This window comes from Diceros bicornis, chromosome 7 (genome assembly GCF_020826845.1).
Source record: "Diceros bicornis minor isolate mBicDic1 chromosome 7, mDicBic1.mat.cur, whole genome shotgun sequence".
NCBI lineage: Eukaryota > Metazoa > Chordata > Mammalia > Perissodactyla > Rhinocerotidae > Diceros > Diceros bicornis.
In genome coordinates this window covers 74,971,262-74,994,682 of record NC_080746.1, presented here as the reverse complement: position 1 = coordinate 74,994,682, position 23,421 = coordinate 74,971,262, and the positions used below count along the sequence as shown (strand labels likewise).

The following is a 23,421-nucleotide window of genomic DNA, read 5'->3' as shown; positions in this document are numbered from 1 at the left end:
TGTGGCTAGTAAAAGTCTGACTTGTTTTTCCTTAGCTCTGTCTACAGTGCATTCGTCCTCCTGCTGCCAGTCTTCTTGTCTCTTTTTTTTTCCCCAAAGCCCTAGTATGTACTTGTATATTCTAGTTGTAAGTCCTTCTAGTTCTTCTACGTGAGCTGCCGCGACAGCGTGGCTACTGACAGATGAGAGGTGTGGTTCCCTGCCCGGGAACCAAACCCAGGCCACCGAAGGGGAGTGCACCAGACTTGAACCGTTAGGCCGTCAGGGCTGGCTCTTAAAAGTATTATTTTTTACTTATTTAGCTTGTTTTTCTTTTCTTTTCTTTCTTTTTTTTTTTGTAAGGAAGATTAGCCCTGAGCTAGCATCCGATGCCAATTCTCCTCCTTTTGCTGAGGAAGATTGGCCCTGGGCCAACATCCATGCCCATCCTCCTCCGTTCTACATGAGATGCCGCCACAGCATGGCCTGACAAGCCATGTGTCGGTGCTCGCCTGCGCCTGGGATCTGAACCTGCGAACCCTGGGCTGCTGCAGCGGAGCGTGAGCACCCAACTGCTGCGCGCCACTGGGCCGGCCCCTTAGCTTGTTTTTGTTTTTTGGGGTGACAGTGACAGTGACAGTATCTTGTCACTTTGTATATCCTAATAAGAAGAGAAAATTCCTCTATTACATAATTGTCAACTTTGTTTTAAGATAGCGAAGCCTGCAAATGCTGAAATATTTAAAACTCTGCCTAAGTTTAGATAGTGGAAAGTCAGTCTGCTTTCTATATTGGCTCCTTCCCAGTCCTCCATTTTCAGTTGTTGACTTAAGTAGTTCCTTACCATGATCACCTCAGTCTCCTAAGGTGTCTCTTCCTTTCCAAGTCAGACCCTTCCATCTATGCTTCTGATTCTCTCTTATTCAACTAATATCCCCAATATCTGAGCTAGTCTTTATCTCCTATCTCTTGTGCCTTTCAGTCTTTGTCCCCTGGATCCTTCTCTTCAACCTACCACATGTTGAAGGCCTTTCCCATTTTAAACACCTCCTACCAACATCTACGGATCTCTCCTAGTTCCTTTACTGTCAAAGAATTTAAAGAATAATTTGTGCTTGTTACTTGTAATTCCTTTTTCAGTTTTCCACCCTTCTCTGAATTGTCCTCTTTGAAAATCACTAATGAGGGTCCGTGGAAGAGGGGAAATGAGGAGTGACTGCTGATGGGTGAAGGGTTTCTTTTTGGAGTGATGACAATGTTCTGAAATTTGGTAATGGTGATTGTTGCACTACTCTGAATATACTAAAAATAACTGAATTGTATGCTTTAAATGGGTGAATTTTATAATTGTATCTCAATAAAGCTATGCTGAAAATAATCACAAATGAGCTCTTAGATCTAGAGTGTTTTTTCCACTCCTCATCTTGTGTCACCTCTCTGTAGTTTCTGACACTACTGATCACTTCCTTCTTAGGACAATCTATTCACTTATGTCTCTGATACCAGTCTTCACACCTATCTGTTATTTTCCTCTGACCTTTTGTTGCCTTAACTTTTGTTAAGTGTTAGTGGCCCTCATGATTTCCTCCTTGTCTCTTTTTCTCTCTTCTCTCTACACATTCTCCCAGGGCAATCTAAACTATTTTCATGACTTCACGTCTTCAGTTTTGCGTAGATAACACTCAAAGATTCATCTCTAGCAAAATTATTCTGTTGAGCCCAAGACCAGTATTTCTAATCAACAAGCAGATATGAACTATATTTCCCACGAGTACTTCAAAATAGTAATGTGTTTTGGTCTGACTAAAAAGGACCATGTGGCTCTGAAGAACCGTTCTGAGAATACATACACATGATTTTCTTCCCTCAGAGAAAGAAATTAATGGTTTGTTATTTGGCATGTTTGAGATGACTCTCAGATAATTTAAATGAAAATGAATGCAACAAGAGTGGATTAAAAATCTGTTGTATCTTTTAGGTTAAAATAGTCATTTTGAGTGTGATATTTTTGTGTACTCTTAAGTGTCTTACAGAATACCAAAGACACTCTATAGGGAAGAATTGCTTCCTAATCTGGTCCATATTAGATATAATTTCATATATTTGTATAACCAATACTTGAATGAAAGCTTGCTTGTTCCAGGACTGTTCTAGATGCTGGATATACAGGAGTGAACCCAAGAGATAAATTCCAGCTTCATGAAATTTACAGTCTAGAGGGAAAAGATTGACAATAAAATAAATAAGTAAAATATATGGTATACTGGATGTTACTAACTGCTAAGGAGAAAATAAGTAAGGTGCATAGGCAGTGGAGTTAGAGAAAGGTGCGGGTTTAACTAGGTTATCGGAGAAGACTTTACGCAAATGTCACCTTTTCAGTGAAGACTTGAAGGAGGCGACAGAGTGAGCCGTTCAGCTGTCCAGGGGAAGGACAGTCCAGTTAGAGCGAACTGAAGAGCAAAGGCTCTGAGTGAGAAGCATAATGTATTCAGGCAACAACCAGGAGGCCAGTGTGATAGTAGCAGAGAGGAGAGTTATAGGAGAGAGTAATAGGTGGACCAAATTTTAGAGTGCCTGCTGGACTGTTGTAAAGATTTTGCCTGTTCTCTGAGTGAGATAGGAGCTGTTGAAAGTTCTGAGCAGAGGGGTGAGAAGATCTAGGTTTTTCTTTTTTTTTTTTTTTATTTATTTCTCCCAAAGCCCCAGTAGATAGTTGCATGTCATAGCTGCACATTCTTCCAGTCGCTGTACGTGGGACTCGGCCCCAGCATGGCCGGAGAAGCGGTGCGTTGGTGCGCACCTGGGATCCGAACCCAGGCCGCCAGCAGCGGAGCCCGAGCACTCAACCCCTAAGCCACGGGGCCGGCCCTGATCTAGGTTTTTCACTGTCTGGCTGCTGTGTTGAGAATAGTCTGAAGGTGGGGGATGGAGGAGTGGCAGAGACAGATTGAGAGGCTATGTCAGTAATCCCGGCAAGAGATGATGGTTGGTTGGTCTAGGATGGTAGCAGGAATATAGTGAAGAAATGCTCAGGTTCAGAAATATTTGAAGGTAGAGCCTGTAAGATTTTCCATACATATCTATAACTATCTCACAGAGCCACCACCAAACCTTGCTGCCTTCCTGACAAGCTATAATGGAATTAGCGTTTTCTAATTTAATTCAAATAAGAGTAAAATAAATTTACTGGATATACATATAATGGGAAGAATGTGCAATCATCTCTCTCACTGATAGGACAATCTTACTATTCATTTTTAAATGTTTACTTGTATTTTAAAATGCACTGAATATTTTTTACATAAATTGATCTTATGTGCAATGCCCATTAAGTGATTCACAGATGGTAAAAATTTGAGAAACCATATTTTATAGCTTGTTGTTTTCTTTTGCAGTCTTACCCTTTCCCTATATCCCTTAGTGAGTAAAGGCAGTGTCTTTAATTTAGCCTGTAGATTGGCAAATGAAAGGGACAGTGTAGCTCTTATTTGTATTTTTATTTTTTTTAATTTTGGTGAGGAGGATTAGCCCTGAGCTAATATCTGTTGCCAATCCTCCTCTTTTTGCTGAGGAAGATTGGCCCTGAGCTAACATCTGTGCCCATCTTCCTCTATTTTATGTGGGATGCCTGCCACATCATGGCTTAATGAGCGGTGCGCAGGTCCGCACCCAGGATCTGAACCTGTGGTCCCCGGGCCACCGGAGCGAAGTTCGAACTTAACCACTATGCCACCAGCCCGGCCCTGTCTCATTTCTGTTATTTTTCTGGCATCGCTAAAAAGTTGAACTTCTCGTGTTCACATAATTTGCTGTATGTGGGTAAAAAAACCCCACATACTGTTTATAATGCAGGTGTTCTTTGTTATTTTCACACACCATGTATAACGTAGATATGAAAATGTGGTGTTTAAAATATGTGGGAAGTGGATTCTTTTTTATTATGAAATAACACGCAGAAAAGTGCATAAAGCATATATGATTATTTAACAAATAATTGTAAAATAAACTTATTTACCCAGTCGCTAGGTTAGGAACTAGAACATTGCTGGTATTCCAGAGGTCCCCTATGTGCTTCTCCCTGATTATAAATTTCTCCCTCCTTCCCTAAGTAACCACTGTCCTAACTTTTGGTAATCTTTTCCTTTTCTTCCCAGTTTTACCATTAGGTGAGCATTCTTAATACAGTTTTCATGTTTTTGAACTTTATTCGAATGGAATCATTGTATGTATTTTTGTTTCTCCATTTGCTTAACATTATGTTTCTAAGTTTCATCCATTTTTTTTTATTGCTCTAGTTCATTGGTGTTGCTGTATAGAATTCCATTGAATTAACTGTGATATAATAAATATTTGGTCTCTGTCCCCAGTTCCTGTCAGTTCCTAAAACCCTTGTAATCTCCAGAGTGATAAGAGTCTTTGGCATGCAAATAAGATGATCCCTAGATAGCTTCAGAATAGGGGCTGGTCGCAGAACGGCCAAGGCAGTGGTTAGTGGTTTGGAACTTTCAGTCCCACCCCTAGACCTCTGAGGAGGAGAGAGGAGCTGGAGATTGAACTAATCAGCAACGGCCAATGATTTAATCAACCATGCCTATTTAATTAAATCTCCGTAAAAACTCCTAAGTGACGGAGTTTGAGGTTTGGGGAGCTTCCAGGTTAGTGAACACATTGAGGTGCTGGGAAGGTGGCACTTCCCGAGAGGCCATGGAACTTTCCCACATTCCCCCACCCCCAACCCTGTCCTATGCATCTCTTCCATTGGCTGTTCCTGGATCATATCCTCTGTAATAAACTGGTAATATTAAGTAAGCTGTTTTCCTGTGTTCTGTGAACTGTTCCAGCAAATTATCAAACCTGAGGGGGTATTGTGGAAACCCTTGATTTATACCCAAGTTGAACAGAAGTGTGGGTAATCTGAGGAGCTCAGTACTTGCGAATGGCATCTAAAGTCTGGGCAGTCTTGTGGGGCTGAGCCTGTAAACCTGTGGAGTCTGACATTTACTCTCCGTAGTTAGTGAATTGAGTTGTAGGACACCCAGCTGGTGTCTGGAGAGTAGGAGAACTGGTTGTTGGTGTGGAAAAACCCCCACACATTTGGTGTCAGAAGTGTTATGAGTAGAAACAGACCATGAACATATTATAGTTTATCCGTGTTTGAATTAGTGAAGATTTCGATTATTTTCTATTTGGGGGTATGGGAATGTTATTTGAAGGTTCTTATGCACATATTTGGTGCACATATGCATGAATTTCTCTAGGGTATATGGTATACTGGAGTGTCATTGCTGGGCCATAGAGGAAGGGTATCTTCAACTTTCCTGTATAATCCCTATTTTCTGAAACAAGTGTACCAATTTACATTCATCTCAGCATTTCATATCTTTCATATCACTTAGTATCATAAGATTTTAAATTTTTTCCCAGCGTTATATGTGTATGGTGATATCTCACTGTGGTTTTAATATGCATTTCCCTGATTACTAATAAGATTTAGCCTTTTTTCATATATTTATTGGCCATTGGATTTCTCTTTTGTTAAGTTCATGTCTTTGCCCATTTTTCTTTTAAATTGTCTTTTTTTTTAGTTTGTAGGAGTTATTTATCCAGGATTTGAGTTTTTTGCTTATGTGTTAAAAATACCTTCCTTTCTGTGGCTTGTTTTTATCATTCACTTTGTTTTTTTTGTGTGTGTGTGTGAGGAAGATGGGCCCTGAGCTAACATCTGCCAATCCTCCTCTTTTTTTGCTGAGGAAGACTGGCCCTGGGCTAGTCCATGCCCATCTTCCTCTACTTTATATGGGACGCTGCCACAGCATGGCTTGACAAGCGGTGTGTCAGTGCGTGCCTGGAATCCGAACCGGCGAACCCTGGGCCGCTGCAGCGGAGCGTGTGCACTTAACCGCTTGCGCCACCAGGCCTCCCTGTTGTCTTTTGATGAATAAAAGTTCTGGATTTTACTATAGTCAAATTTGTTAACCTTTTCCTTTATGGTTAGTGCTTTCTATGTCTTGTTTAAGAAATTCTTCCTTCTCTGATTTCTAAAAACTTTATAATTTTTCCTTTCACAGTTAGATGTTTGGTTTGCTTTCAGTTGATTTTTGCTTAAGGAGTGAAGTAGGAGTCCATTTCATTTTCCCTCCATTTGTTCTAGCACTATTTATTGAAAAGACAGTTCTTTCCCCATGCTCTGATGTGCCACTTTTGTCTTAAATCAGGTGTCTATGTAGGTGTGTGTTTGTTTCTGGGCTCTTAGCCTATTCTTTAGATTTATCTCTTCCTGCATAAATACTATGCTATCTTAAGTAAAGTTAGCTTTATAATAAGTCTATGTTGGTTAGAGCAAGTCTTCCCAACTTGTTCTTTTTGAAGAGGATCTTGGCTATTTTGATCCTTGTGGTTACCGTATAAATTTTAGAATCACCTTGTCAAATTTTACTTTTAAAGTCTGTTTGAATTTTGATTGGGATTGCATTGAACCTTTATGGTTTCAGGAGAGGTGGTATCTTTATGAAATTAAGTCTTCAAATTTGTAAACGTGGAATAATATTCCTTACATTCAGATAGTCCTAGTATTTGTCAGTAAAGTTTTATAATTTCCCCTACAACCTTTAGTTACATGTATTATTAGTTAGTTGGTGGGTTTCGTGTGTGTGTGTGTGTGTGTGTGTGAGATTGTAAATATTACCTTTCTGAAAATTGCTTTTTCTAACCATTTGTTTTAGGTATATAGAAATACAATTGATTTTTGTATATTTGTATCAGATCCAGCAACCTTGCTAAACTCTGGCATACAATTCTATTAATTATCTGCAGGTTTGGTTTTTTTTTTTTGGAGGGGAAGATTGGCCCTGAGCTAACATCTGTTGCCAATCTTCCTCTTTCTCTTTTTTTCTCCCCAAAGCCCCAGTACATAGTTGTATATCATAGTTGTGGAGTTGTAGCTCTTCTGTGTGGGACGCCGCCTCAGCATGGCTTGATGAGCGGTGAGTAGGTCCACGCCCAGGATCCAGGCCGCTGAAGCGGAGTGCGTGAACTTAACGGCTGTGCCACCAAGCCAGTGCCCTTTATCTGCATATTCTTTGGATTTTTTTTACCTTATCTGTAAATAATATTTTGTTTCTTTGTATTTGATCCTAGCTTTTATTCTTTTTTCTTGCCTTTCTATGCTATCTAGTGGTCTATAAAATGTTGAACAGAAGTGGTGGTGGGCATTCTGGTTATTGTTCATAGTCAAAGGGAAAGCTTTCAAGGTTTTTTTTTACCATTAAGTATGATACTTTTGGTCAAATAAGGAATTTCTTTTCTGTTCATAGTTGGCTAAGAATATCTATTGAGAAGTACATATGCTTTTTCTGTTTTAATTATTCGATTATTGATGTGGTAAATTGCATTTTGTATTTACAACTTTGGTTTGCTATTATTTTGTTTATGACTTTTTGTATTCATGAGTAAGATTGGTTTGTAATTTTCTTACTCTTGCCTGGTTTTGTTACCAAAATTATAGTAGTTTCATAAAATATTTGGGGAACATATCTTCTTTGTCTCTTCTGTGGCAGGATTTGTAAAAGATTGTTATTGTTTCTTCCTTATATGAAGCTGGTGAAGCCTTCTGGCCCTGCGGTTTTCTTTGAGGAAAATATCTTTAACCACGAATTCAATTTCTTGAATAAGATTATTCAACTTTATATTTCTGTTTGAGTCAGTTTTAGTAGGTTACTACTATCTAGGAATTTGTCTACATTTTAAAATGTATTTGCTGGGGCCAGCCCTGTGGCGCAAGCGGTTAAGTGCGCACCCTCTGCTGAGGCGGCCCAGGGTTTGCCGGATTGGATCCCGGGTGCGCACCGACGCACCACTTGTCAAGCCATGCTGTGGCGGTGTCCCATATAAAGTAGAGGAAGATGGGCATGGATGTTAGCCCAGGGCCAGTCTTCCTCAGCAAAAAGAAGAGGATTGGCAGATGTTAGCTCAGGGCCAATCTTCCTCACAAAAATAAATAAAATAAAATGTATTTGCTTAAACTTATTAATAATATCCTCATTATCTTTCTAATGTCTGCTGCATCTCTTGGATGTCCTTTTTTTATTCTTGATATTGTTTATTCCTGTCTTATTTTTTTCTTGATCAGCATCACCAGATATCTTATTAGTATTTTCAAAAGAACCACCTTTCGGCTTTGTTGATCTTCTCTGTTGTATATTTCGTATGCCACTAGTATCTTCTCTGGTCTTTATTCCCTTCCTTCTACTTTTATTTTGTTGTTATTTTTCTAATTTCGTAAGATGGATGCTTAGTACATTAATTTTTCAACCTCTCCACTTTTCTAGCATCATTTAAAACTATAAATTTTCCTTTATCCACTGTTTTTTGTATCTAACAAGTTTTGGTATGATAAATATTTTTTCCCTTTCTCTATGTGTTTGTTATCAGTATGACATACAGTTAGGTTTAGTATAACTTTTAAGTTGCTAATGCCTCACCATGAGTAAGGGTAAGCATCTTTACGTTTTTTGTGAACTGCTTATTTAAACTCTTTATTCATTTTTCCATAGGGTTGTTTTTCTTTGTAAGCTCTTTGTTATGTATTAGTAAAATTAGCTCTTTCTCTGTGATATGAGTAGCAAATATTTTTTCCCAGTTTATTTTTTTTATTGACATTTTTAATGGTTATTTCTGTTTTACTCTTCAGCACCTAGAACAGTGCCTGGTGCATAGTATACACCCAATAAGTATTTATTGAAGAAATGAATAAATTCAGTGGTGCTTGTTTGCCAAACAAAAGTTATTATTATTATTATTATTATTTTTTTGGTAAGGAAGATTCGTCCTGAGCTAACATCTGTTGCCAATCTTCCTCTTTTTGCTTGAGGAAGAGTGGCCCTGAGAGAACATCTGTGCCAGTCTTCCTCTATTTTGTGTGTGGGTTGCCGCCACAGCATGGCTTGATGAGTGGTGTAATGTCCGCCCCTGGGATCCGAACCCGCAAACCAGAGCCGCCGGAGCAGAGCGTGCCAACTTAACCACTATCCCACCGGGCCGGTCCCAAAAGTTATTTTTTAAAATGTTGATGTACTTGGATATTCTCTCCTGGCTGCTAGGTTTTGAATCATATTAGGGCGGCGTTCTTTATCCTGAGGTTACATAGGAATTCTATGTTTTCTTTTGGTTTTATGATTGAAATTTTTTTTACACTTAAATATTTAATCTTTTTGTAATTTATCCTATGTGGTTGATTGTGAACATATTTCTCTATGAAATGTTAACAATTTTCTTTCTTTCTTTTTTTTTTTTTGTGAGGAAGATCAGTCCTGAGCTAACATCCGATACCAATCCTCCTCTTTTTGCTGAGGAAGATTGGCCCTGGGCTGACATCTGTGCCCATCTTCCTCTACTTTATATGGGACACCGCCACAGCATGGCTTGACAAGCGGTGTATTGGTGCACGGCGGGGGTTCCGAACCTGCGAACCCTGGGCCGCCGAAGCGGAGCATGTGTGCTTAACCACTGCGCCACTGGACCAGCTCCAACAATTTTCTTTATAATTTTATTTTATTTTTTTCCCCCCAAAGCCCCAGTAGATAGTTGTATGTCATAGCTGCACATCCTTCTAGTCGCTGTATGTGGGACGCGGCCTCAGCATGGCCGGAGAAGCGGTGCATCGGTGCACGCCCGGGATCTGAACCCAGGCCACCAGCAGTGGAGCGCACGCACCCAACTGCCAAGCCACGGGGCCGGCCCAACAATTTTCTAATTATAGAAGATTAATTAGAAATTATTTACTTTAAAAATATAAAAGTTCTAAAGGATGATACGACAGGCCTTAGTTAAAAGGCTGTATGTTATCAATGGGACTTGAAAATACATTTTTCTTCTCCTGAAAAATAACTAATAGGAATTTGAGATACTTAACTGACTTGAGGGCAGGATGACTTTTGGGAAGATAATTTTTTCCTTACCATCCAGAAAGTAATGATGCTTGTTCACCATGCTTTTTGTTCCTTTCCTCATAAATTCTAGCCTTGTGTTGTCTGCTAGCCACCTTTGGCTGTTGAGTGTTTGAAATGTGGCTCATCTAAGTTGAAATGTGATAAAATATATACCAGATTTTGAAGCCTTAGTATAAAAAAGAAAAACATAAAATATCCCATTCATATTTTTTTATATTGACTACCTATTGAAATATAATATTTTGGGTATATTGGATTAAATAAAGTATATTATTAAAATTAATTTCATCTGTTTCTTTTCATTAATTTCATCTGTTTCTTTTCATTAATGTAGCTATAAAAATTTTTAAATTCCATATGTGGCTTGCATTCTCTGTCTCTTGAGCAGTACTGCTCTAACCTAATCTCACCTAGCACCTGGACATTCTTCCATTTTATCTTTTTGACAAATTTGTATAGTGCCTAATACCAAAGTATTTGGTTTCTTTTGTCAGATGAGTTTTTTCCCTCCATGAATCAGTAGAGATAAGAGAATATTATCTTCTTATCTATTGGAGTTTTTCTTTTTAGCACAGATGGAGCCTCTCTCTCCTATTTTTAGATTTCTGTTGTTGTCTCCCTCCTAGTTTTCAAGATAATCTTTTCTCCTACCGCTTGTTTATTCTAAACTCAACCATGTGATTTTTCAGTTTTAGTTGAATTGCTGATAAATAAGCTCTTTTAGTCTGTTTTTTGTTTCAGCATTTGAACCTCTCTTTGATAAAAGGAATGGTGTCTTAAGTTCTCTAGTCATTGATGCATTGATTTAACAACTGCAGTAGAAGTTTGAGAGTAGAGGATCAATAAAATAAGAATTCATGCCCTCAATGAAATTATAAATTTGCTAGTCATCTGGTGATAATAAATTAACTGATAAATTGGTATATGTTATAACTAAATAGCAGTATTAACTACTACATGATAGAAACAAAAAAATTTATTAACGCAGAGAGAAATAACCCTAGGATTGAGAAGAAAGTTGGTATATATAGTGAATAAGGTATGTTTAGATACTTACTGATTCCAAATAACTGTTAACGTAAACGTATAGTGAATTAGCACTGCCTGGATTTGAGTCCTGATTTCACCACTTGCTAGCTGCTGTGAGCTTGGGCAAATTATATAACTTGTGTGCTTAAGTTTCTTCATTCGTATACTAAGGATAGTAATAGTAGCTACTTAATAGCATTTGAGATGATTAAATTAGTTAATACATTGCTTAAAGCAGTGTTTGGCGTATAATATCTATATGTCTCTAGCTAAGTATAGATAGGGATATGTAGATATTTGCTACAATTTTTCTTCTTTCCTTCCTTTCTTCCTTCCTTCCTTCCTCCCTCCCTCCCTCCCTCCCTCCCTTCGTTTCTTGAGGCAGATTAGCCCTGAGCTAACATCCCCTTGCCAGTCCTGCTCTTTTTGCTGAGGAAGATTGGCCCTGGGCTAACATCCGTCCCCATCTTCTTCTACTTTATATGTGGGACTCCTGCCATAGCATGGCCTGATAAGCGGTGCGTAGGTCTGTGCCTAGGATCCAAACCCATGAACCCCCAGCCGCCGAAGTGGAGCATGCGAACTTAGCCACTATGCCACTGGGCCAGCCCCATTTGCTACAATTTTAACAAACATTTTCCATGGTTAGTGCAGTCTTCATAATTTTATTTTTAATGGTATAATATTAAGTTACATGAAGGTACCGTAATTTGTTTTTCTTTGAGATTTGTTTTCATTTTAGAGGAGAAATATGTATAATGTTGAACTCAAATCATTATTTCTCCATTTTCTTACGTATCTTGAATTTTAGGATCAGAAAGCATTTAGATGGGTAGCAGGACTGACTTGTTTTATTTTTTTTCTGAGATTTAAATTTAAGTTGTAAATGAATGAATACCACAGAAGAAACCAAGAACTTTTAAATTAATTCTTTTGGGTCTGCAAATGGTATCTAAAAGTTTAACTGAATAGTTTAATTGCCCTCTTTTGAAGAGTTTTAAAGTAGCTACAGCCTGGTGATCACCACTGGGTTACTTTATATTGGGAAATTTTTGGCGGATGGTATACAGTCATCATTCAAAAACTAGTTATATTGTCTTTTCCAGCTTGAAATAGGAGAACATTAGCATTGAAGTTTTCATTTTGAATTAGCATGTAGGAAATTATTTCCTGCTAAATGTGTGTCATCAAATCAACTTTTATTTTAAAAAATTAATGGAGCATGTCAATGCAGCAACCTTAGAAAAATAGCTGAAGCACAGGGTTACTTTTGAACAGCCTTTTAAATCCTTTATTACCATTTGAGTATACATGCATGATAATCTTTTGGAAAATGAAAATATGGTAATATAGCTGCTAACAGACAGCTCACTATTACTGACTACTTAGAGTAGAATTTACTTTAGCATATACTGCTTTGGGTTGGTACTAGGGATAGAGCAAGAGAATGAATTCATGATGTGAAAAAACACCACATTCACTGCTAAAATAAATTTCAAACTATTAATTTTACACCTTTGTTAGTAAATGAGAGGTAACATTAATTTGAAATATTTGGAATAAGTGTGTTCTCCATTAAATAAACTATCTGAAACTCACATAAAAAAATCCAGATCCCTCTTTCAGAACAATGTCATATCATTACCAAATATGGTAGCCAGGAGAATACTTAAGTAACATATTGGCATTATGCTTGTGGAAGATGAATTGTAGTTCAGTATTTTTATCTCCTTGTAAAATGTTATTTTGTTCTAATCCATCTGATTTTGTGAAAAATAGGCAGTGTGTTGTGGTATTCAATAACAGGCAATTACGCTTGACTCATTTCTCCCACCATATATCCATACTCTTGTGCCATCTGAAATCCCTTCTTCAGGACTGTCCAGTAGCCCTCATTCCCTCCTCTTAAAACACATGTTCATTAAATTAAGTTCTGTACTTATTACGCAAGGTGCTTTTAAGTGTTGTGGGGAAGAGGGCCGGCCCGTGGCTTAGTGGTTAAGTGCGCGTGCTCCGCTGCTAGCGGCCTGGATTCGGATCCCGGGCGCACACCGACGCACCGCTTCTCCGGGCATGCTGAGGCCGCGTCCCACATACAACAACTAGAAGGATGTGCAACTATGATATACAACTATCTACTGGGGCTTTGGGGAAAAAAAGGAGGAGAATTGGCAATAGATGTTAGCTCAGAGCCGGTCTTCCTCAGCAAAAAAGAGGAGGATTAGCATGGATGTTAGCTCAGGGCTGATCTTCCTCACAAAAAAAAAAGTGTTGTGGGGAAGAAAAAAAAAACCAAAGCATGCTTGGTACTTGAGAAGCTTATTCTAGTCTGTTGGGTAGACATAGGTTACAGATTCTGTGTTAGTCAAGATATTTTTGGTTATCATGGCCAAAAGTAATTTTAAACTGGCTTAAGCAAAGAGGGGTATTTATTGGCTTACATAAATGAAAAGACTGGCCTTGGACATGGGTTGGGTCCAGATACTTAATGTAATATCCAGAATTGATCTCATTTCATTTATCTAAGCTCTGTTCACCTCTAGCTTGGATTCATTTTCAGGCGGCATCTCCTCAAGTGGTGGCAAAGATGGCCACAGCACTGCCAGGCTTACATCCTATCAGCTTAGCAACTTCGATGATAAGCTTCCTTTCCAAATGGTTTCACAAGTCCTGGGGTTAACTCTGATGGGCCAGATTTGGATCCCCTGGTGTGCTTGAGGGGTGAGTGGGGAGTAAGGATGGTCCAGCTCTATTTGAACTAGGTGGAACAAAAGGAAGATAAGTAGTTTCTAGAAAGGAAGTTATAGATTCTACTACCAGAAAAAAGGATGCCAAGCAGACAAAAACAGCATAAAGTCTACAAAAATTAAAGATAAAAATTTTTAGTCAAGCTAAAAAGATGAATTTTGATAGGAGCTGCTTAAGAAAAGCTTCAGACAGCTTTTTTGAATTGGGCCCTGAAGGACAAGTAGAATTTTTCCAAGGCAGAATGAATAAAGAAAGGACTATCTAGGTCACTCATTTGAGAAGTTTGGCAGTGAAATGAGAAAATTAACATGGAAGCTACTGGAGTCTAAAGGGGAATGTTAAGGCTTTTTCCCCCCTCAGTTTGGAGAAAACTTGAGCATTTTAATGGCAGAGGAACAGAAGCAAGTAAAGGAGAAATTAATAATGCAAAGGAGAGAATAATTGATAAAGAAGTAGGGGAATTCAGTGGAATTAAGGATATAAGTAGAGGGGCAGCCTTAGGAAGGAAAAGGGAACTGTTCATTCTCTGAGGACAAGTGAAGGAAGGTGGTGGTGATTGTGGAGGTTAACACAGAAATTTGCTGTTAAATAGGTGAGTGGCTTCAGTTTTGTTTTCTAAAAAGTAAGAAGAAAAGTTTTAGTTATCTATTGCTATGCACAAACCATTCCAAAATGATTTTGTGGGTTAGCAATTTGGCTTGAATTCAGGCTGGGTGGTTTCTTCTGTTCTTTCTTGCCTTGAGTCACTCATATGGCTGTGGTCATCTGGACTGTGGATGGATGGTCTGAGATGGTGGCTTTGCTAACATGTTTGGCAGTTGGTAATGACTGTTGGCTGGGCTTCTCTCTCCTTGTGCTGTCTCGTCGTCTATGAGCATTTACATGGCAGGGGCTGCACTCAAGAAAGGAAGAGCTGAAGCAGTCAGGCCTCTTATGACCTAGGCTTAGAACTACTAACACTGTCACTTCTTTCACTTTCTTTTGGTCAAAGTAAGTCACAAAGCCAGCTCAGATCAGTAGAGAAATAAACTCCACCTCTTTATGGGCGGAGCGATAAACTCACATTGCAAAGGTGGGGGGGAGTTATATACTGGAATGGGAGGACTTTGTGCCCATTCCCCCTCCCAACATTTTATTGTGAAAATTTTCAGTGATGCAGCCAAGTTGAAAGAATTTCAAAGTGAATACCCATATATCTACCACCTAGATTCTATTACGTATTAACATTTTCCTATGTTTGCCTTATTACATATTTATCCATTATCCCTCTATTTATCCATCAATTCATCTTAGTTTTTTGATGTATTTCAAAGTAAACTGTAGACATAAGTACTTTCCTCTAAGCACTTTGTGCATATTTAGCAAGAGTCAGTATTTGTTTATAGTTTCTTGATAAAACATTTACATACAATGAAGTGTACAAATTTTAAGTGTACGTTGTGCCTAGTTTTGCAGTCTACCACAGAAGGGAAAATTTTGGAATAACTTTTCCCTGAAATGCCACAGAAATTTAACTATAGTGGTATAAAAAAATTGCAAAAAATGTTTTCCTTGAATACCACTTTTTTTCATGTCCCCATCAATAATAATTTTTTCATTTAGTATTGCCTCAACATTTAGGATTTTCATTTGTGTTACATTAATTTGAATTCACTTTGGGTGTTTCCCTACCTCCTTTCATTAAGCATTTATTCAGCTTGTACTGTAGACAAGCGCTGTGCTAGAAAAAGGATGTAACAGGAGCTCTCTTGCTTTCTCAGTATTCAAACTAGGTATATCTCAAACCAGATTAGAATAATAATAGATGCCATTTATTTAATGCTTATGCTCAAGGCCAATGATAGGCACTTTTAGTTGCATTGTTTCATTTAATCCTTATAATTTAGGAGATAGATACTTTTTCATTTTCAGAGTTAGGAAACTAAGGCATGTAGAAAAGTTTTCACTTGCCTAAGGTCTTACAGCTTCATAAACCAAGGTGTGTGACTCCAGAACACTCATTTAATCCCTGGATCATATTGATTAGAAGCAGGAAATGTCCCCTCTGTACCACAGTAGATAACTAACCCTTTAATTGGTCATCTTACTTCACAGGGTAATCTTGATCTGAATTAAGTGTTTATCTTAAATAGAGAAGTATAAATTTTTATAAACTGATCTATAAGAAACTATCTTCTAGTCTATGAGTAAATATTTTAGCAGTTTGGAAAGAAGAAGTTTTAGTATTATAACTATGATTTAACTGCAGATAATCAGAATTAACTGCAGATAATAGAAATGTGATCAAAACTATGTGACAAGTTCAGCCATAATTTAAACTTTGAGTGGAATATTACAGCTTCTTATAGCCTTAACACTTTTGTTTTATTATTGTTACATTATACATTTTTAATATTTCTAGAATATTATAAACGCTTTATCAGTTTTTCATATGATATTTTGATAAAATAATAGTCCTTGATTTTATTGACTAGGTATGAGTACTTTTATTGCTAATTGGCTTTTGAGCAATTTAACAAGTAGCAAAAGATTGAAACCATTTTGAATTGCTATTTGCATAACAGTAAACCCTGTCCAAACTCTTGAAAATACGTGACTAGCATTTATGCCATTTCATGCCAAGAATTCTTCCGAAAGTGCCACTGGTTAATAGCAACCGTTGTGACAGCTGAAGTGAAAGCTTCTGGAGTTCATTTACTATGCTAGCTTTAGGTCAGGGAATGGGGGAATCGGGTAAAGTCACGTATGTCTAAACAGCTCCCTTAACCCAACAGTGTATAGGATATTGTAAGTGTTCCTTCACCCAGGTTTCCCCCAACTGTTCATTTTATTTTATTTAGTAGTGTATTGGTAAGTGGCTTTAAATCCTAAATCATATGAGATAGGTTACAAACAAAATAAATTTGTGTTTAAAAAATCTAATTGTGTTATGTTTATTTTTATGTATAGGTCTTGCTATTTTGGAAGCTACAAGAAAAAAATAGATTAGGGGAAGATTTGGTCTTCTAAGTGGACATGGCTCAGATATCCAACAACAACGGATTTGAGCAGTGTTCATCTTCACATCTGGAACCAACAAGAACAAAAGATGTGGACAAAGAAGAAGCATTACAGATGGAAGCAGAGGCTTTAGCAAAACTGCAAAAGGATAGACAAGTGACTGATGATCAGAGAGGCTTTGAGTTGTCAAGCAGCACCAGACAAAAAGCACAGGTTTATAACAAACAGGATTATGATCTCATGGTGTTTCCTGAATCAGATACCCAAAAAAGAGCAATAGATATCGATGTAGAAAAGCTCACCCAAGCTGAACTTGAGAAACTATTGCTGGATGACAGTTTCGAGACTAGGAAAACACCTGTATTGCCAGTTACTCCTGTTCTGAGTCCTTCGTTTTCAGCACAGCTCTATCTTAGACCTACTATTCAGAGAGGACAGTGGCCACCTGGATTATCTGGGCCTTCCACTTACACTTTACCTTCTATTTATCAGTCAACTTACAGTAGTAAACAGACTACATTCCAAAATGGCTTCAATCCAAGAATGCCTACTTTTCCATCCACAGAACCCATATATTTAAGTCTTCCAGGACAGTCTCCATATTTTTCATATCCTTTGACACCTGCCACACACTTTCATCCACAGGGAAGCTTACCTATCTGTCATCCAGTAGTCAGTCCTGACATGGCAAAGCTGTTTGACAAAATAGCTAGTACATCAGAATTTTTAAAAAATGGAAAAGCAAGGACTGATTTAGAGATAACAAATTCAAAAGCTACAATCAGCAATCTACAGGTATCTCCAAAGTCTGAAGATATCAGTAAATTCGACTGGTTAGACTTGGATCCTCTAAGTAAGCCTAAGGTGGACAATGTGGAGGTATTACACCACGAAGAAGAGAAAAATGCTCCAGGTTTGCTAGCAGGGGATCCTTGGGATGCTGTTCTTCTTGAAGAGAGATCACCAGCAAGTTGTCACCTAGAAAGGAAGGTGAATGGAAAATCTCTTTCTGGGGCAACGGTAACCAGAAGCCAGTCTTTAAATATTCGAACAACTCAGCTTACAAAAGTCCAGGACCAAATATTTCAGGTATAGTCTTTTCTTACTAACTTCTCAAAATTAGAAGTATAACACAGAATTCATATTTGTGTACGTAATTTATTGGGTAAAACAAATATTTTTCATTTTGAATCTTATTTTCTTTGTTCTTAAGTGTGCTGCTAATCTTAGGTTGTGTGGTAAAGGATTAAATGTGTTTAGGCCAATTGAATAATTACTTGCTATTATTATCTTTTCTAGGATTATAAATTTAAAAATCCTCTAATCAAGGACCTGACTGTCAGTGATAGGCATTTAAGGTCATTTTTATCTCTCTCTCCATGTCTTCTCATTATATATGGTTCTACTTTCTCTTCCTTATCTCTTATTTTTCAGGATAAACAAGGCATTTTGTTTTTAACTGCATTATAGAAACTCTCACGTACATTGTTTTGTTGTTTTTAACCATGAATGAATGAATGGAAGAAAGGAAGGAAGGAAAAAAAAGGAAGGAAGGAGAGAAAACCCCAGAGAGATGGGAGAAAAGCCATTTAAAGGACTCTTTTTAAACACTTATAAAAGTGAAGAATGAAACTATAGCCTGTGTGATGTAGTTACTGAGTTCATACAGTGTTACTATCTGGAAAAATTAGTTAAGGGTGGCTGGGACAGGATGTCTTCCCTCGGAAGAGAAGCAGGCAGGGTTTAGATTTTTCCTTTCCAAGTATAGTATACCATTGCAGATTTGTATTTTGCTCTCATAATATCTGTGGATCCTGGGAACGTTTAAGCCTCCTTGTCACTTATGTGAATTACAGCATTCAGCTAATTAGATCAGTACCTAGCTACTCTTTAGGCACTGGGAATGAACTAGCATTTAGGGAAGGAGAAGCGAATTTTGCGTGATTTGGTTGGATTTATGTTGAATTGTTGACTTACAGCCATTTTGGATGTCTTAGGGAGAAAGAAGCAGGTATTGAGAAGGTTTAAGAAAAAACATGAGGATATTTTTGGATGACATGATCAAAATCCAGAAAAATCTTAACTAGTGCAATGTTTTCCAAATGTATTTTGACTATAGCTCACACTAACAAATGCATGTTATTAAGTTCTGTTAAGCTTTTCAATACTATTTACACATTTAGTAATAGTCTCTTAACACCTTGCAATTTAAAAATCACAAGTTAATTACACATTTTAAATTGGAATCATAGATATAATGTCAGATTATTTTCTCTTAATATTCTGTGTCGTCTTGTCATGTTTTTTTTTTTTTTTTTTACAAAATAACAATCATTTCCTAAAGTATTTGAAAGGAGAAAGGGAAACCTTAAGCCAAGAATCACCAAAAAAGGAGGGGAGAATATACCTAGGAGTGGAATTGTTAGTAATTCTCTGTTTAGTTTTTTGAGGAACCACCAAATGGGTTTGCATAGTCGCTGTACTGTTTTACATTCCCACCAGCAATGTATGAGAGTTCCAATTTCTCTACCTCCTTGTCAGCACTGGTTTTCCATTTTTTGGATTATAGCCATCCTAATGGATGTGAAGTGATATCTCATTATGGTTTTGATTTGCATTTCTCTGATGACTAATGATGTTGAGTATCTTTTCATGTGCTTATTGGCCATTTGTATATCTTTTTTGGAGAAATCTCTATTTAAGGCATTTGCCCACTTTAAAAATTGGATTGTTAATAGCAGTTTTGTTCATAATAGCTAAAAAATGGGAGCAACCCAAATGTCAATCAACTGATGAATGGGTAAACAAAAGTAGTATGTCTATACAATAGACTATTATTCACCCATAAAAAGAAATGAAGTCCTGATATATGCTATAACGTGGATGAACCTTGAAAGCATTATAAGTGAAAGAAGCCAGGCACAAAAGACCACGTATTGTCTGATTCAGTTGTCTGATTCAATATGTATGTCCAGAAAAGCCAAATCCATAAAGAAAGAAAGCAGATTAGTGTTTTCCGGGGTAGGGTTGGTAGGGGGAAGGAGGGAATGGAAAATGATAGCTTTATGGGTATAGGGTTTTTTTTGTGGGGTGGTGAAAATATTCTGGAATTAGAACGTTTCAGCTTTCTTACTATAGTGGTGATGGCCACACACATTGTGAATGTACCGAAAGCGAGTGAATTGTACATTTTTAAATGATTAAAATGGAAACTTGTATGTTCTGTGAATTCTACCTCAACTGGAAGGCACTAGTTCCTCTGATCCTCCCATCCTGCTCAGGCCAGGTCACTGGATTCACATTTGGGTCAATGTTCCAATAAAGAGATCCCTTCCCAACTGTGGGTTTCCTTTTTACAGATTGAGCATGAGGGCATGGTGTTTGACACCATGCAATCTGGATTAGGGATATCCGCTGTTTACAAGAGTTGTTTGGTAAGCGCAACTGCCTAGACCCTGGAGATCTCAGGAGCTATGGAAAGTTGCAGTCTCTGCTGTCACAGAACAGGAAGTCCCTGATCCTATAGGAAGCTGAGTTTAGGCTCAGCCCTCCCATTGGTAGAAGACAGAGCCCCTCATTGTCCAGGCAACCCAGAGTGAGCATCCAGATTACTTTCAAATAATCCTGCTCCTTGCATCACGCTCTTTATTTATGCATTCACACCTCTACAATGTGTGCATTGTAGCCACAATACATAGATTATCTTGAATTTAATAAAATATTTATAAGTGACTTTGGTTTATTTCATTATCTCTATACCTCAAATTCTAAGCTTCCTAGCATTGGAAAGTCATTTATCCACTAAGGCAAGCAGATTATTCCAGGTGAGCTGAGATTACCATTCCAGGTGAACTGTGGTTATCATCTTAAACAAGTTGGGTTTCTGGGCTGACTAGAATTATTTACTGTCCAATAATCTGAGTCTGGAACTTAGAACCTAAGAGCTCCGTGCTTTTTTATCTATGCCATAGATGTTCAAACTTAATTCTTTTTATAGTTACTAAGACAGTAGAATTCCTAAGAATCCTATGAGGCCAAAGTGACCCATACCTATTTTACAGTTGAGAAATTATTAAATTTTTTTTTTTTTTGGTGAGGGAGATTGGCCCTGAGCTAACATATGTTGCCAATCTTCCTCTTTTTGCTGAGGAAGATTGGCCCTGAGCTAACATCCGTGCCCATATTCCTCTATTTTGTATACAGGATGCCGCCACAGCATGGCTTGATGAGTGGTGTGTAGGTCCATGCCCGGGATCTGAACCCCTTAAACCCCAGGACACAGAAGCGGAATGCGCAAACTTAACCACTACACCACTGGGCCAGCCCCTGAGGGGTTATTACTTTTTTTGTGTAATTATGGTGTTGTAGTTAGTTAAATGAGCTCATATTTGAGAGATGTATACTGAAGAATTTACAAATGAAATGTAATAAATTGTTATAGCTTTAATAAAATTGAGTGAGAAGCTGGGGGTAGTGTGCTTATAGGTGAAACAAGATTGGCCATATGTTGATAATTGTTGAAGCTGTTGATGGATACGTGGGTCTTTGCTTTATTATTATTATTATTTTTTAATTTTATTTATTTATTTTTTCCCCCAAAGCCCCAGTAGATAGTTATATGTCATAGCTGCACATCCTTCTAGTTGCTGTTATGTGGGACTCGGCCTCAGCATGGCCGAAGAAGCCGTGCGTCGGTGCGTGCCCGGGATCCAAACCCGGGCCGCCAGCAGCCAAGCGCGGCCCTTTGCTTTATTATTCTCTCTTCTTCTGTATGTGTCTGAAAATTTCCATAATAATGAGTTAGAGGTTGGGGAGAGGGCCACAGAATTATTTGTAAGAAGAAAAGCTGGTATTCAAACCCGTGTGACTCTAAATGGCTCCTTTTTTTTTTTTTTTTCTTTTTTTTTTTAACTCTAGTGATAGAGCATGCTATTTTGGAAGTAATAAGTTCCCTGTTATAGGAGATATTCAAACATGGGGTCAAATAATAAGCTTCCCAAACTTAGTTGTATCACAGTGTCCTGCAGAGGAGTTTAGGCCTGCTTAATCCTGATTGTGTGTGTGTTTGGGGATGGGACTGGAGGGAAGAGGGAGGAGTGTGGAATTTCAGGGGAAAGATAACTATTTTTTCAAAAATTTCCCTAAGTGATTCTGATGCAGCCAACCTGTTCCCTTGGACTGGTATTTGGAACATCTTGACTAGATGACTTTAAATTTTCTTCATACCTCAGGAGCCTATAAAGTTGGGAAGGTGATAAGATGAATAGGAAAACATAAAAATAGAGTACCCTGGAAACACTTGCTTTGCAACTTAAAACCCCTAGCATAGGTTGCTAATGCAAACAATCTTAAAATCAATTGCTGCAAAACTCCACTTTCTTTCCCTGTTGCTTTAGTTTAGACTGATCACTTATAGTTCAAGTCATGTTTTCTCTACTCTTTCCTTTGGGGGGGGGCAGGGCTGTGATACCCATGTACATCTGTTTCATTTTCTCCCTGCATATATCTTTTCCTGTTTATTTTTAATATTTGTCACCATCTTGGTATTGTTCTTATTTGGAGTGCTTGCAGAAAGCGTCTTGCAGGCCTAATGAGGATAGGTAGTTTCCTAAGATAGAAAGTTCCCCTAGCAAGATCTGGGAAATCAGGTCACATGGGAGTTGCAGAGAACTGCTAGTTGCTGAGACTCTAGGAGTTAACTAGGCTTCTGGGCAAGATCAGTTTTAGCAGAAACATGTTCTTAGATTTTGTTTAAAGTGTAGGGCGAAGGATCAAAAAGTAAGCAAAGTGGTTATGAGAGGCATGAGTCAAAGCCAGGTAAGCAAAAATAACATGGCTTGATCAGCTGATCCATCAGAGATTGGAGCTAGATTACTACCATGTATTAATTACATCAACAGCTTTACTAAATGGTGCAATGTCTGAATTGAGGTGGTTTAGGCTACCTGCTCAGTCTTAAAGTAGTCTAACTGCAGCATGGCTGAGGAGGTGTATAGTTGTTAATCATTCTGTTATGCTCTGCTCTGTTAAACCCCCTTGTAATAATTATGTTTGAACACCATATTCTAAGATGAGTCACTGGCAAACTAGAGTGTATCTCGAAAAGAGAAGACTACAGTATTCAGGATCTAGAAGCTATGTCATTTAAGGAACTGTTGAAAAGATTGGAGGTATTTTGCCTGAAGAAGAGAATATTAATTGGAGATAAGTCACTCTCTTGGATCTGAGTTTCTTCATCTGTGAAATAAAGTTGGTTAGACTAGATGATTTTTGAGATCTCTTTCAGAAATAATATTTAAAGTTTGGAAACTTGCCGTGTAAAAGAGGAAGTGGACTTTTTCTTTTTTAAGTTTTGTGTTTTGGACATAGGTTCTCAAACCAATTCAAGGAATAAAATACCTCAAAATCATGATATTCTTGTGAAAAAAACATGAAATAGTGATGTTCTAAATTTTTCAATATATTATGTTATTTTGTGCTAGATTTTAATAGACAAGTGGTAACAGGTGCTGAAAGTTAAAATACATTTTATAGAAAGCTTACAATTAAGCAAATCCTATTTGTTTATATTTTTCCTCTGTGAATTGAGAAATTCAGTTTAGTAACTTAATTTTAAAATCCATTGTCCCAAAAAGTAGAACAAGAACCACTGGGGAAGAAAATTCAAGGAGGCAGGTATTATAGTTAAATATTGAGAAAAGAACTCACAAGTAGC

General features: G+C 37.8%; 1 protein-coding gene across 3 annotated transcripts in view; it reads left to right on the top strand.

Annotated features, from left to right (window-relative positions):
* PIK3C2A (phosphatidylinositol-4-phosphate 3-kinase catalytic subunit type 2 alpha) overlaps positions 1 to 23,421 on the top strand; it is a 109,059-nt gene that overhangs the window by 11,725 nt on the left and 73,913 nt on the right. For 2 of the 3 annotated variants that reach the window (XM_058546049.1, XM_058546051.1), the window contains exon 2: positions 16,656 to 17,795. In XM_058546049.1, coding sequence (XP_058402032.1) covers positions 16,722 to 17,795 — 1,074 coding nt within the window. In that variant the 5' untranslated portion in view covers positions 16,656 to 16,721. Of the gene's footprint in view, positions 1 to 15,868; positions 15,893 to 16,655; positions 17,796 to 23,421 lie in introns of those variants that run through there. The other variant, XM_058546050.1, reaches the window with a different exon arrangement.